This window comes from Phocoena sinus, chromosome 4 (genome assembly GCF_008692025.1).
Source record: "Phocoena sinus isolate mPhoSin1 chromosome 4, mPhoSin1.pri, whole genome shotgun sequence".
Taxonomy (NCBI): domain Eukaryota; kingdom Metazoa; phylum Chordata; class Mammalia; order Artiodactyla; family Phocoenidae; genus Phocoena; species Phocoena sinus.
This window is the reverse complement of record NC_045766.1, coordinates 73,584,867-73,599,240: the sequence shown is the minus strand read 5'-3', so window position 1 is coordinate 73,599,240 and position 14,374 is coordinate 73,584,867. Positions and strand designations below refer to the sequence as shown.

At 41.0% G+C, this 14,374-nt stretch overlaps 1 protein-coding gene across 1 annotated transcript in view; it reads right to left on the bottom strand.

Moving 5' to 3' along the window:
- OSBPL11 (oxysterol binding protein like 11) overlaps nucleotides 1-10,458 on the bottom strand; it is a 96,761-nt gene extending 86,303 nt beyond the window's left edge. Inside the window, exon 1 of the mRNA XM_032631164.1 lies at nucleotides 9,511-10,458. Coding sequence (XP_032487055.1) covers nucleotides 9,511-9,701 — 191 coding nt within the window. The 5' untranslated portion in view covers nucleotides 9,702-10,458. The remainder of the gene's footprint in view (nucleotides 1-9,510) is intronic.
- Nucleotides 10,459-14,374: the final 3,916 nt, after the last annotated feature.

Genomic DNA, 14,374 nt, shown 5'->3' with positions numbered 1-14,374 from the left:
TGCTGCCGCCACCAAGGGGCCTGTGTGCGAGCACAGGTCACTCTCCACACCCCTCTTCCGCGGAGTCTGTGCAGCCCGCCACTGCCAGGTTCCCGGGATCCAGGGACAACTTCCCCGGGACAACGCACGGCGGGCCTCAGGCTGGTGCAACGTCACGCCGGCCTCTGCCGCAACGTCACGCTGCCTCTGCCGCCGCAGGCCGGCCCCGCACGCAGTGCCCCTCCTTCCCCCATCCCCCAACCCCCGGCCTGAGTGAGCCGGAGGCCCCGAATCAGCGGCTCCTTTAACCCCGTCCTGTCTGAGCGAAAAAACAGACGCCCTCCAGCGACCTACACGCAGAGGCAGGGCCAAATCCAAAGCTGAGCTCCTGTGAGCTGTGAGAACAAAGAAGAGAAAGGGAAATCTCTCCCAGCAGCCACAGAAGCAGCGGATTAAAGCTCAACAATCAACTTGATATACCCTGCATCTGTGGAATACCTGAATAGACAAGGAATGATCCCAAATTGAAGAGGTGGAATTTAGGAGCGAGATCTATGATTTTTTTCCCTTTTCCTCTTTTTGTGAATGTGTACGTGTATGCTTCTGTGTGACATCTAGTCTGTATACTCTAGCTTCCACCATTTGTCCTAGGGCTCTATCCGTCCATGACTTTTTTTTTAAAATTCTTTTTCTTAATAATTAAGTTTAATTGTAATAACTTTATTATACTTTACCTTCGTTCTTTCTTTCTTTCCTTCCTTCCCTCCCTCCTTTAGACAACGAATCACCCCAAATTGAGGAGGTGGTCTCAGGGAGCAGGATTTATGATTTTTCCCCCTTTACCTCTTTTTGTGAAGGTGTATGTGTATGCTTCTGTGTAAGATTTTCTCTGTATAGCTTTGCTTCCAACATTTGTCCTAAGGTTCTATCCGTCCCTTTTTTTTTTCTAAATATTTTTTAATTCAATAACTATATTATACTTTATTTTATTTTTACTGTATCATCTTTCTTTCTGTCTTTTTTTCCTTCTTTCCCTCCTTCCTTCCTTCCTCCCTCCCTCCCTCCCTCCTTTCTTTCCTTCTTTGCTTCTTTCTTCCTTCCTTCCTTTCCTCCTTTCCCTCTTTCTTTACTCATACTTCTACTAATTCTCCCTACTTTTTCTCCCTTTTATTCTGAGCTGTGTGGATGAAAGGCTCTTGGTGCTCCAGCCAGGAGTCAGGGCTCTGCCTCTGAGGTAGGAGAGCCAACTTCAGGACACTGGTCAACAAGAGACCTCCCAGCTCCACATAATATTAAACGGTGGAAATATCCCAGAGACCTCCATCTTAACACCAGCACCCAGCTTCACTCAACGACCAGCAAGCCACAGTGCTGGACAACCTATGCCAAACAACTAGCAAAACAGGAACACAACCCCACCCATTAGCAGAGAGGCTGCCTAAAATCATAATAAGGCCACAGACACCCCAAAACACACCACCAGACGTGAACCTGCCCACTAGAGAGACAAGATCCAGCCTCATCCAGCACAACACAGGCACTAGTCCCCTCCACCAGGAAGCCTACACAACCCACTGAAACAACCTTAGCCACTGGAGACAGACATCAAAAACAACGGGAACTACGAACCTGCAGCCTGCAAAAAGGAGACCCCAAACACAGTAAGATAAGCAAAATGAGAAGACAGAAAAACACACAGCAGATGAAGGAGCAAGATAAAAACCCACCAGACCTAACAAATGAAGAGGAAATAGGCAATCTACCTGAAAAAGAATTCAGAATAATGATAGTAAGGATGATCCGAAATCTTGGAAGTAGAATGGACAAAATGCAAGAAACAGTTAACAAGGACCTACAAGAACTAAAGATGAAACAAGCAACGATGAACAATGCAATAAATGAAATTAAAATCACTCTAGATAGGATCAATAGCAGAATAACTAAGGCAGAAGAACGGATAAGTGACCTGGAAGATAAAGTAGTGGAAATAACTACTGCAGAGCAGAATAAAGAAAAAAGAATGAAAAGAACTGAGAACAGTCTCAGAGAGCTCTGGGACAACATGAAACGCACCAACATTCGAATTATAGGGGTTCCAGAAGAAGAAGAAAAAAAGAAAGGGACTGAGAAAATATTTGAAGAGATTATAGTTGAAAACTTCCCTAATATGGGAAAGGAAATAGTTAATCAAGTCCAGGAAGCACAGAGGGTCCCATACAGGATAAATACAAGGAGAAACACGCCAAGACACATATTAATCAAACTGTCAAAAATTAAATACAAAGAAAGCATATTAAAAGCAGCAAGGGAAAAACAACAAATAACACACAAGGGAATCCCCATAAGGTTAACAGCTGATCTCTCAGCAGAAACCCTACAAGCCAGAAGGGAGTGGCAGGACATACTGAAAGTGATGAAGGAGAATAGCCTGAAACCAAGACTACTCTACCCAGCAAGGATCTCATTCACATTTGATGGAGAAATTAAAACCTTTACAGACAAGCAAAAGCTGAGAGAGTTCAGCACCACCAAACCAGCTTTACAACAAATGCTAAAGGAACTTCTCTAGACACGAAACACAAGAGAAGGAAATGACCTATAGTAGCGAACCCAAAACAATATATAAAATGGAAATAGGAACATACATATCAATAATTACCTTAAATGTAAATGGACTAAATGCTCCCACCAAAAGACACAGATTGGCTGAATGGATACAAAAACAAGACCCTTATATATGCTGTCTACAAGAGACCCACTTCAGAACTAGAGACACATACAGACTGAAAGTAAGGGGATGGAAAAAGATATTCCATGCAAATGGAAACCAAAAGAAAGCTGGAGTAGCAATTCTCATATCAGACAAAATAGACTTTAAAATAAGGACTATTAAAAGGGACAAAGAAGGACACTACATAATGATCAAGGGATCGATCCAAGAAGAAGATATAACAATTGTAAATATTTATGCACCCAACATAGGAGCACCTCAATACATAAGGCAAATACTAACAACCATAAAAGGGGAGATCAACAGTAACACATTCATAGTAGGGGACTTTAACACCCCACTTTCACCCATGGACAGATCATCCAAAATGAAAATAAATAAGGAAACACAAGCTTTAAATGATACATTAAACAAGATGGACTTAATTGATATTTATAGGACACTCCATCCAAAAACAACAGAATACACATTTTTCTCAAGTGCTCATGGAACATTCTCCAGGATAGATCATATCTTGGGTCACAAATCAAGCCTTGGTAAATTTAAGAAAACTGAAATTGTATCAAGTATCTTTTCTGACCACAACGCCATGAGACTAGATATCAATTACAGGAAAAGATCTGTAAAAAATACAAACACATGGAGGCTAAACAATACACTACTTAATAATGAAGTGATCACTGAAGAAATCAAAGAGGAAATAAAAAAATACCTAGAAACAAATGACAATGGAGACACAACGACCCAAAACCTATGGGATGCAGCAAAAGCAGTTCTAAGGGGGAAGTTTATAGCAATACAAGCCCACCTTAAGAAGCAGGAAACATCTCGAATAAACAACCTAACCTTGCACCTCAAGCAATTAGAGAAAGAAGAACAAAAAAACCCCAAAGCTAGCAGAAGGAAAGAAATCATAAAAATCAGATCAGAAATAAATGAAAAAGAAATGAAGGAAACAATAGCAAAGATCAATAAAACTAAAAGCTGGTTCTTTGAGAGGATAAACAAAATAGATAAACCACTAGCCAGACTCATCAAGAAAAAAAGGGAGAAGACTCAAATCAATAGAATTAGAAATGAAAAAGGAGAAGTAACAACTGACACTGCAGAAATAAAAAAAATCATGAGAGATTACTACAAGCAACTCTATGCCAATAAAATGGACAATCTGGAAGAAATGGACAAATTCTTAGAAATGCACAACCTGCCAAGACTGAATCAGGAAGAAATAGAAAATATGAACAGACCAATCACAAGCACTGAAATTGAAACTGTGATTAAAAACCTTCCAACAAACAAAAGCCCAGGACCAGATGGCTTCACAGGTGAATTCTATCAAACGTTTAGAGAAGAGCTAACACCTATCCTTCTCAAACTCTTCCAAAATATAGCAGAGGGAGGAACACTCCCAAGTTCCTTCTACGAAGCCACCATCACCTTGATACCAAAACCAGACAAGGATGTCACAAAGAAAGAAAACTACAGGCCAATATCACTGATGAACATAGATGCAAAAATCCTCAACAAAATACTAGCAAACAGAATCCAACAGCACATTAAAAGGATCATACACCATGATCAAGTGGGGTTTATTCCAGGAATGCAAGGATTCTTCAATATACGCAAATCTATCAATGTGATAAACTATATTAACAAATTGAAGGAGAAAAACCATATGATCATCTCAATAGATGCAGAGAAAGCTTTCGACAAAATTCAACACCCATTTATGATAAAAACCCTCCAGAAAGTAGGCATAGAGGGAACTTTCCTAAACATAATAAAAGCCATATATGACAAGCCCACAGCAAACATCATCCTCAATGGTGAAAAACTGAAAGCATTTCCACTAAAATCAGGAACAAGACAAGGTTGCCCACTCTCACCACTCTTATTCAACATAGTTTTGGAAGTTTTAGCCACAGCAATCAGAGAAGAAAAGGAAATAAAAGGAATCCAAATCGGAAAAGAAGAAGTAAAGCTGTCACTGTTTGCAGATGACATGATACTATACATAGAGAATCCTAAAGATGCTACCAGAAAACTACTAGAGCTAATCAATGAATTTGGTAAAGTAGCAGGATACAAAATTAATGCACAGAAATCTCTGGCATTCCTATATACTAATGATGAAAAATCTGAAAGTGAAATCAAGAAAACACTCCCATTTACCATTGCAACAAAAAGAATAAAATATCTAGGAATAAACCTACCTAAGGATACGAAAGACCTGTATGCAGAAAATTATAAGACACTGATGAAAGAAATTAAAGATGATACAAATAGATGGAGAGATATACCATGTTCTTGGATGGGAAGAATCAACATTGTGAAAATGACTCTACTACCCAAAGCAATCTACAGATTCAATGCAATCCCTATCAAACTACCACTGGCATTTTTCACAGAACTAGAACAAAAAATTTCGCAATTTGTATGGAAACACAAAAGACCCCGAATAGCCAAAGCAATCTTGAGAACGAAAAAAGGAGCTGGAGGAATCAGGCTCCCTGACTTCAGACTATATTACAAAGCAACAGTAATCAAGACAGTATGGTACTGGCACAAAAACAGAAAGATAGATCAGTGGAACAGGATAGAAAGCCCAGAGATAAACCCACGCACATATGGACACCTTATCTTTGATAAAGGAGGCAGGAATGTACAGTGGAGAAAGGACAGCCTCTTCAATAAATGGTGCTGGGAAAACTGGACAGGTACATGTAAAAGTATGAGATTAGATCACTCCCTAACACCATACACAAAAATAAGCTCAAAATGGATTAAAGACCTAAATGTAAGGCCAGAAACTATCAAACTCTTAGAAGAAAACATAGGAAGAACACTCTATGACATAAATCACAGCAAGATCCTTTCTGACCCACCTCCTAGAGTAATGGAAATAAAAACAAAAATAAACAAATGGGACCTAATGAAACTTCAAAGCTTTTGCACAGCAAAGGAAACCATAACCAAGACCAAAAGACAACCCTCAGAATGGGAGAAAACATTTGCAAATGAAGCAACTGACAAAGGATTAATCTCCAAAATTTACAAGCAGCTCATGCAGCTCAATAACGAAAAAACAAACAACCCCATCCAAAAATGGGCAGAAGACCTAAATAGACATTTCTCCAAAGAAGATATACAGAATGCCAACAAACACATGAAAGAATGCTCAACATCATTAATCATTAGAGAAATGCAAATCAAAACTACAATGAGATATCATCTCACACCAGTCAGAATGGCCATCATCAAAAAATCTAGAAACAATAAATGCTGGAGAGGGTGTGGAGAAAAGGGGACACTCTTGCACTGCTGGTGGGAATGTGAATTGGTTCAGCCACTGTGGAGAACAGTATGGAGGTTCCTTAAAAAACTACAAATAGAATTACCATATGACCCAGCAATCCCACTACTTGGCATATACCCTGAGAAAACCAAAATTCAAACAGAGTCATGTACCAAAATGTTCATTGCAGCTCTATTTACAATAGCCAGGACATGGAAACAACCTAAGCGCCCATCATCGAATGAATGGATAAAGAAGATGTGGCACATATACACAATGGAATATTACTCAGCCTTAAAAAGAAATGAAATTGAGCTATTTGTAATGAGATGGATAGAGCTAGAGTCTGTCATACAGAGTGAAGTAAGTCAGAAAGAAAAAGACAAATACCGTATGCTAACACATATATATGGAATTTAAGGGAAAAAAATGTCATGAAGAACCTAGGGGTAAGATAGGAATAAAGACGCAGACCTACTGGAGAACGGACTTGAGGGTATGGGGAGGGGGAGGGGTGAGTTTTGACAGGGCGAGAGAGAGTCATGGACATATACACACTAACAAACGTAGTAAGGTAGATAGCTGGGGGGAAGCAGCCGCAAGGCACAGGGATATTAGCTCGGTGCTTTGTGACAGCCTGGAAGGGTGGGATGGGGAGAGTGGGAGGGAGGGAGACGCAAGAGGGAAGACATATGGGAACATATGTATATGTATAGCTGATTCACTTTGTTATAAAGCAGAAACTAACACACCATTGTAAAGCAATTATACCCCAATAAAGATGTTTAAAAAAAAAAAAAAAAAAAAAATTTTTTAGCTATTTTCCTTGAAATTGTTCACCACTGTATCTTACAGTTCTTTGCTTAAACAGACTGTGCTTTCCTGGATGACTTAAGGTCATTGTAACTATGATTATATTACTAGGAAGTAATACAGCTTAGTCTGCATGTTAACTTTTCAAATCTTTGACTGTCCTATGCTGTCAGTTGCCATTTCCTGTTACACTTCCCCTGATAACTTTTTTCATTTGTGCTTCCAACAGATTCTAGTTTGAAAATTATATAACCAGTAAATAATACCCTAAGTAAGGGATAATAGGGTCCTGAATCAAAGTATAGGAGTAAAGTATATGGCTTTATGACAGTGTTAAGAAACCTGTTTCACTTTTTAATTCAATTAAGACTGGGTTTCAAAGAGTTGAGGAGGTCAGAAGACTCACCTCTGGCTACATGAAATATTATTTTATCTTGCTTCCTTAAGTCATATCAAAATAACCCTGCTAAGTTATTGATAATTTTATATGGTTAGTCTTAAACCACAAAAGGAAAAGCATCATGCATTCCAAAAGTGAGCCTAGACATCTCACAGTAACTAAATATACTTTCCTGTCATATAATCACTTATCAATAAAAAGTTATAATCTTCTACACTTTGTTTCTGTGTGTTAATATAGTCCTGTATATTTCACATATATGGATATTATTCGTGATAAATGTATATCCTTCATGAAATCTTGACTTTAATCCCTTTCAAATTTCACAACTACAAACAGCACAAAAGCTAAAAAGAACCGAGAGCTAAGCACACAGGCAGTCGGTTAACCAAAATTTAAGAAATCATTCCTATAGTTCCAATACCATGAGATATTCCAATTTCATTCATTCTTAAGATTCTGAATAATCCAGCAATTCCACTTCCAGGTATTTATCTGAAGGAAAGGAAAACACTAACTCAAAAAGATATCTGGACCCCCATGTTCATTGCAGTGTTATTTACAATAGCCAAAACATGGAAGCAACCTAAGTGTCCATCAGATGGACAGGGATGATTGGACAAAGAAAATGTGGTATATATACACAATGGAATATTATCCAGCCATAAAAAAAGAAGGAAATCTAGCCATGTGCACCAACATGGATGAACTTTGAGGGCATTATGCTAAGTGAAATAAGTCACAGAGAAGAGACAAATACTGTGTTATCTCTCTTACATATGGGATCTAAAAAACAAAACAAAACTCATAAATATAGAGAACAGATTGAGGGTAGCCAGAGGGAGGGGTGGGTGAAATGGGTGAAGGTGATGAAAAGGTACAAACTTCCAGTTATAAAATAAATAAGTCCTGGAAATGTAATGTACAGCATGGTGACTACAGATACCATATAGATACCGTATACTATATCAAACATTTGAAAGTTGCTGGGACTTCCTGGTGGTCCAGTGGTAAAGAATCCACCTTACAACGCAGGGGACGCGGGTTCGATTCCTGGTCAGGGAACTAAGATCCCACATGCCGTGGGGCAACTAAGCCCACATGCCACAACTACTGAGCTGGTGTGCCTCAACTAGAGAGCCTGCGTGCTGCAAACTACAGAGCCCACACACTCTGGAACCCACGCAACACAACTACAGAGCCCATGCACCCTGGAGCCTGTGCACCACAACTAGAGAAAGGAAGCCCCACACACCACAACTAGAGAGAAGCCTGGGTGCTGCAACGAAGAGCCCGCACGCCTCAATGAAGGCCCCGCGTGCTGCAACTAAGACCCGACGCAGACAAAAATAAATAAAATAATAAATAATAAATATTTTTTAAAAATAAGAAAGTTGCTAATTCTCATTAAAAAAAAATTAACTCTGTGTGGTGACAGATGTTAACTAGATCTATTGGGGTGATCATTCCACAATACATACAAATATCAAATCTTTATGTTATACACCTGAACCTAATGTGTTACATGTCAAATATTTCTCAATTTGGAAAAAAAGATTCTGGATGGTTATACCCACCTATCCTTTACATATCAAAAACAAAAAATAAAACTGCCATTGCTTCTCCAGTACTCACTTCCTGTTCCTTCAGTTTTTCATTCATATCAATAAAAATTAATAAACGTAGAATCTCTCAAAGCCAGAGAGGTGTGAGTGGCCTGATGGAGTCAAACTGAAACATCTCACTAGTTTAGAGTTTCGGAGGCACTAGCAGTTGTACTTTTGCCTCTGTATTCAGATTATTTATGTACATCTCTCCTTCTAAATCGCAAACACCATGAGGGCGAGAATCTTTTCTGACTGAATGATTCCATCCATCACTGGATAAACATGTTTTGAGCACCTAGCATTTGCTAGCCTCCGGAGAGAGCTGAGTTCAACAGTCCCTACCCTCAACAAGCAAGGGAGGCAGACTTATTGTAAACAAATTACAATATAGGAAAAACAAAAGTGAGTATAGAATCAAATCAGAGAAAAAATTAGCTCTAGAGTCGTGGAGGAAGTTCAGGGATACATTTATGTGTTCTCCAAAAGGCCTTCAATAAATACCTGTTGAATGAATGGACAAATGAATGAATTAAATCTTGCTAATAAAAATGGGACCACAGGTCCAAATGAAATGTTATTAGTTACTTCTGAAGTTAGTGAAAAAACGTCATCCTTCAGCAACTGTAGGAATGCAGACTCCAGCACACCCCGACCTCAGGCTATCACCGTGGAGAAAGAGCCGTACCTGTACTGCCAGCCTTTGGCACTGCCGCCTCGGCTGCTGCCGCTGCTGCTGTTCCCACCCCCACAGCTGCTGTTGCTGCTGTTCTTGTTCGGGGTCGCCGCGGTGGCCAGGCCCTCCAGCCTTCCTTCGCTCTCGGAGACTTTCATTGTTGACACTGGTTCACTCCCCTGCATCTTAACTCCAAAGTCCATTTGCCCTTCTTGGGCGGGAGAGAACAACTCTGTAATTTTGTAAGTGATAAGATTTAAGATCTGATCTGAAGGTGATTCCAGTTGCTAAACCAGACGGCGGCTGGAGTAGTAATCATCAAATGGTCCAGGGGAGGAATGCAAGCATTCCCCCTGAAGGAAAACTTTTAAGAGGAGAGGGGTAGCGATGAGGACAGATGTCCTTTCAATATATATCTCCTTCCGGGCAAAAGCAAGGAGAAAAAAAATCACCCTGCCAGAGGATGTGGTGGCATGCTCAAAGGAGAAGCAGGAGCAGCGTGGGGAGGTCGCGGACTCTAGCCAGAAGTGCTGGGCGAAGGACGGACCACGGACGGGTACCCGCGGCCTGACCTCTGCGCTGACGGACTGACCCGCCGCGCTCCCTCTGCTCCTCCGGCCGGTCCTCAGCGGGAGGGTCCGGTCCAGACCGCTCGGCGGTTCCCACCGCAGCCCTCAAGAAAGAGCTGGAGACGCCCGCGGGCAGCCCGGGAGGAGGGTCGGAGAAGGAGGCCGCCGAGGGCGGGACGCCGGCTCCCAGGGTCGCCTAGCCTCCAGGTAGAGGCGAGCTGCTCGGGGCGACTTCCTCCAACGCCCCCGGCCCTGGGCCCTCGACTGGGTTCCCAGGGGCGGGACGAGTCCCTTGCCCTCTCTCTAGCCCGAATGTGAAAGCCACAGCTGCAGCCACCACCCCACCCACAGCCCCCCGTCAGGTCACCCGCCCGCCTGCTCTCTCCCCCCCACTTCCCTTCCGGAGTAGCGTGAGCTCACTTCCCCCAGAGCAGAAGCCCCTGGCGCCATCTTGGAGCAGGGCACGGGGCCCTGAAGGGGGCGGAGCCTCGGCGATGGCTGTACTGGGGCGGCAGACTCCGAAGAAAGGGAGGCGGTGGGCAGCAGAGGGAGGAGGCGGTGGGACAACCAAGGAGGGAGAAACAAAGGAGTTAGTGCCCTACTGGAGGGTGACTTCCGGCCTTCCTAACCCGGGCCAGGCCGTCCATTTGAGGGCCCATTTCAGTCATTTTAGGAAGAAAGCTTAGAAAAATAATCATTTCTATAAGGAATTACAAAACCATTTCTTCATTTTAGTTATTTCGAAAAAAAAAAAAAGCATGATATTGGCATAAGGCAAATCAGTGTTATAAATGAAAAAGAAACTGTCCTGGAAATTAGAGCTCTCGGTATCAAAGTATCAAAGTATTCCTTTTAACCTCAGACAACTCATTCACCCTCCTTAGACCTAGATTTCTGCAATTGTAAAATAAGAGTGTTTAGGTGATTTCTAAAGTCCCTTCTAATTGTAAATAATAGTTTCTAACAATTGAATGTACAACATATGCGAAACACTATGGCAGAGGCAAAGAAGTATTACTCAAAGAAAGTAAATAAAGTAATAAAGTAGATACAGATATATAGGTAATTAAGGCCATGAGGAAAATAAAAGGAGATGATATAGAAAACAAGCAAGATGGAATACAGAACTTACTTTAGAAAGAACAGTTGAGGAAAGTCATCTATGAGGAGATGGCATTTAAAGTGAGAGAATAAAGAAACGTGAGGAAGCTAAGGGAATAGCAAGCTTTACTTATTTTGGGAGATGAGAGACCTGGGACCTGGAGCATGGTGAATAAGAGAGTGGTGTGAAATGAAAGTGAAGGGATAGGCAGAGAAATTTGGATTTTATTGTAAGTGCAATGGAAAATCATTGAAAATTTTAATAAAGGAGGATTGTGATCTGACCTATGTTTTTAAAAGATCTCTCTATTCTTTTCAGCAGATAGTGCTGGGACACTGGCTATTCACATACAGAAAAATGAAATTGGACCCCTACCTCACACCATACACAAAAGTTAACTCCAAGTGTATGAAAGACATAAATGTAAGAGCTGAAACAATAAAACCCTTAAAAGAAAAACATAGGCATAAATGTCCACAACCTGGGGTCAGGCAAAGCCTTTTGGATACAACATCAAAGCATAAGTGACAAAAGAAAAAATAGATTGGGTTTCATGAAAATTAAAAACATTTGTTCTGTAAACCATACCATCAGGAAGTAAAAAGGCAATCCATAAAATGGGAGAAAAATATTTGCAAACCATATATTTGACAAGCGACTTATATCCAGAATATGTAAAGAGCTCTTACAACTCATTAATAAAAAGATAAATAACTAAATTTTAAAATGGACAATGGAACTGAATAAATATTTCTCCAAAGAAGATACAGCAAAGGTCAATAACTACATTAAGAAGTTCTCAACATAGTTACTAACCAAGGACGTGGGTTCGTGCCCCAGTCCAGGAAGATCCCACGTGCCGCAGAGCGGCTGGGCACGTGAGCCATGGCCGCTGAGACTGCACGTCCGGAGCCTGTGCTCCACAGCGGGAGCGCCCACAGCAGTGAGAGGCCTGCGTACCGCAAAACAAACAAACAAACAAACAAAAAAACCACAATGAAAGAGTGCTTCACACCCACTAGGATGGCTACAATCACAAAGGTAGAGAAGGGAATTCCCTGGCAGTCCCGTGGTTAGGACTCCGCGCTTTCACTGCCGAGGGTGCGGGTTCAATCCCTGGTCGGGGAATTAAGATTCTGTAAGCCATGTGGTGTGGCAAAAAAAAATAAAAATAAAAATAAAAAAATATATATATATATAATATGTGTGTGTATATATATATATCTTTTACATATATAAATATATACCTTTTATATATATAAATATATATTTATATATATAAAAGGTAGAGAACAACCAAACCAATGTTGATGAGGGATGTGGAGAAATTGGAACCCTCATACACTGCTAGTGGAAATGTAAAATGCGGTTATATCCACACAATGGAATATTAGTTGCCTATAAAAGGAATGGAGTGCTAACATATTCTACAACAAAGATTGACTTCAAAAGCATTATGCTAAGTGAGAGAAGCAAGAAAGCAAAAGCCACATATTGTGTGATTCCATTTATATGAAATGTCCAGAATAGGCAAATCTGTAGAGGCAGAAGGTAGATTAGTGGTTGCCAGGCCTGGGAGGAAGGAGGAATTGGGAGTGACTGCTAATGTGTATGAGGTTTTTGAGGGGTAATAAAAATGTTTTAAAATTAGATTAGTGGTGATGGTTGCACAATCTTGTGAATATACTAAGACCCATTTAACTGTACACTTTATTTTTTTTTAATATTTATTTGGCTGCACTGGGTCTTAGTTGTGGCATGCGGGATCTTTAGTTGCAGCATGCGGACTCTTAGTTGCAGCATGTGGGATCTAGTTCCCTGACCAGGGATTGAACCCGGGCCCCCTGCATTGGGAGTCTTAGCCACTGGACCACCAGGGAAATCCCTAGCTGTACGCTTTAAACAGGTGAATTCATGGTAGGTGAATTAAATCAAAATAAAGGTATGTTTTAAAAAAACAAACTCTCTACCTGCCACATAAAGAATTAATTTTAGTGGGAGAAAAAGAGGAAGTAGGGAGACTAGTCAGGAGGCTATTACAGGAAATGAAGTGAGAAGCGATGCTAGTGATAAGACTAGGGTGATGGCAGTCAGGATAGAAAAAAGTAAGTCCATCTAAACTGTATGGAGGTAGGAGTGGCTACGGTGCTGTAAATAGATTGGATTTGCAACAGTGCAGTAATATTCTTACAGGTCTTTCCAATTCTGGTCTTTTCTACACTTTTCACAGGTCACAACTCTGATCATGCCCCTTTGAAACTCAGAACCTTCCAAAGACTTTTCATTATTTATGGAATAAATTCCAAACTCCTCTATCCAAGAAAAAAATAGCATGAAGGTTGTTGTAATAGCTATAGGATTTAAAGTTATCCTTTTATAGTCCAATACTGACTGAGATAAAGATCTCTAAATAAGCAATAAATTCAGCCAGCTATAGAAGTAAGCCACACTTGGACTTCCCTGGTGGAACAGTGGTTAAGAATCCACCTGTCAACGAAGGGACACGGTTCAATCCCTGGTCCGGGAAAAACCCACATGCCACAGAGCAACTAAGCCCGTGCACCACAACTAGTAAACCTGCGCCCTAGAGCCTGCATGCCGCAACTGCTGAGCCTGCGTGCTGCAACTACGGAGGCCCATGTGCCTAGAGCCAGTGCTCTGCAACAAGAGAAGCTACCGCAATGAGAAGCCTGTGCACCGCAACGAAGAGGAGCCCCCGCTCGCCGCAACTAGAGAAAGCCCACGTGCAGCAATGAAGACCCAATGCACCCAAAATTTAAAAAAATAAAAAAGAATTAACTAATTCCACTACTGATGAAATAAACAAATCCTGAAATAATTTATTAAAAAAAAAAAAAGTAAGCCACCCTCGACCAAGATCATCCAGGCTCCAATCAAGGAAAAGAATCCTTATGAGTGTACACCTTCACTGGAGAAATGGCAGGTGTGAAGGACGAACATGCCAACCCAAGGATAAGGGACAACATAGAGTCTGGAAAAGGCCTCAGCTTTAGAGAACCAGAAACTATTTTGTCATTGCTCCCAGTGGTGATGAGACTTGGGGACTAGCCCATGCTAACCAAATGCACGACAGACTGATGTGTAGCAACTGCAAAGATAAGTGTTACTTAATATTGAAAAATACAGTACAGAGTACTCAAGTTTGGTGTCAGCACTTTCCATGCAAGAAACTCAACAGGATAAG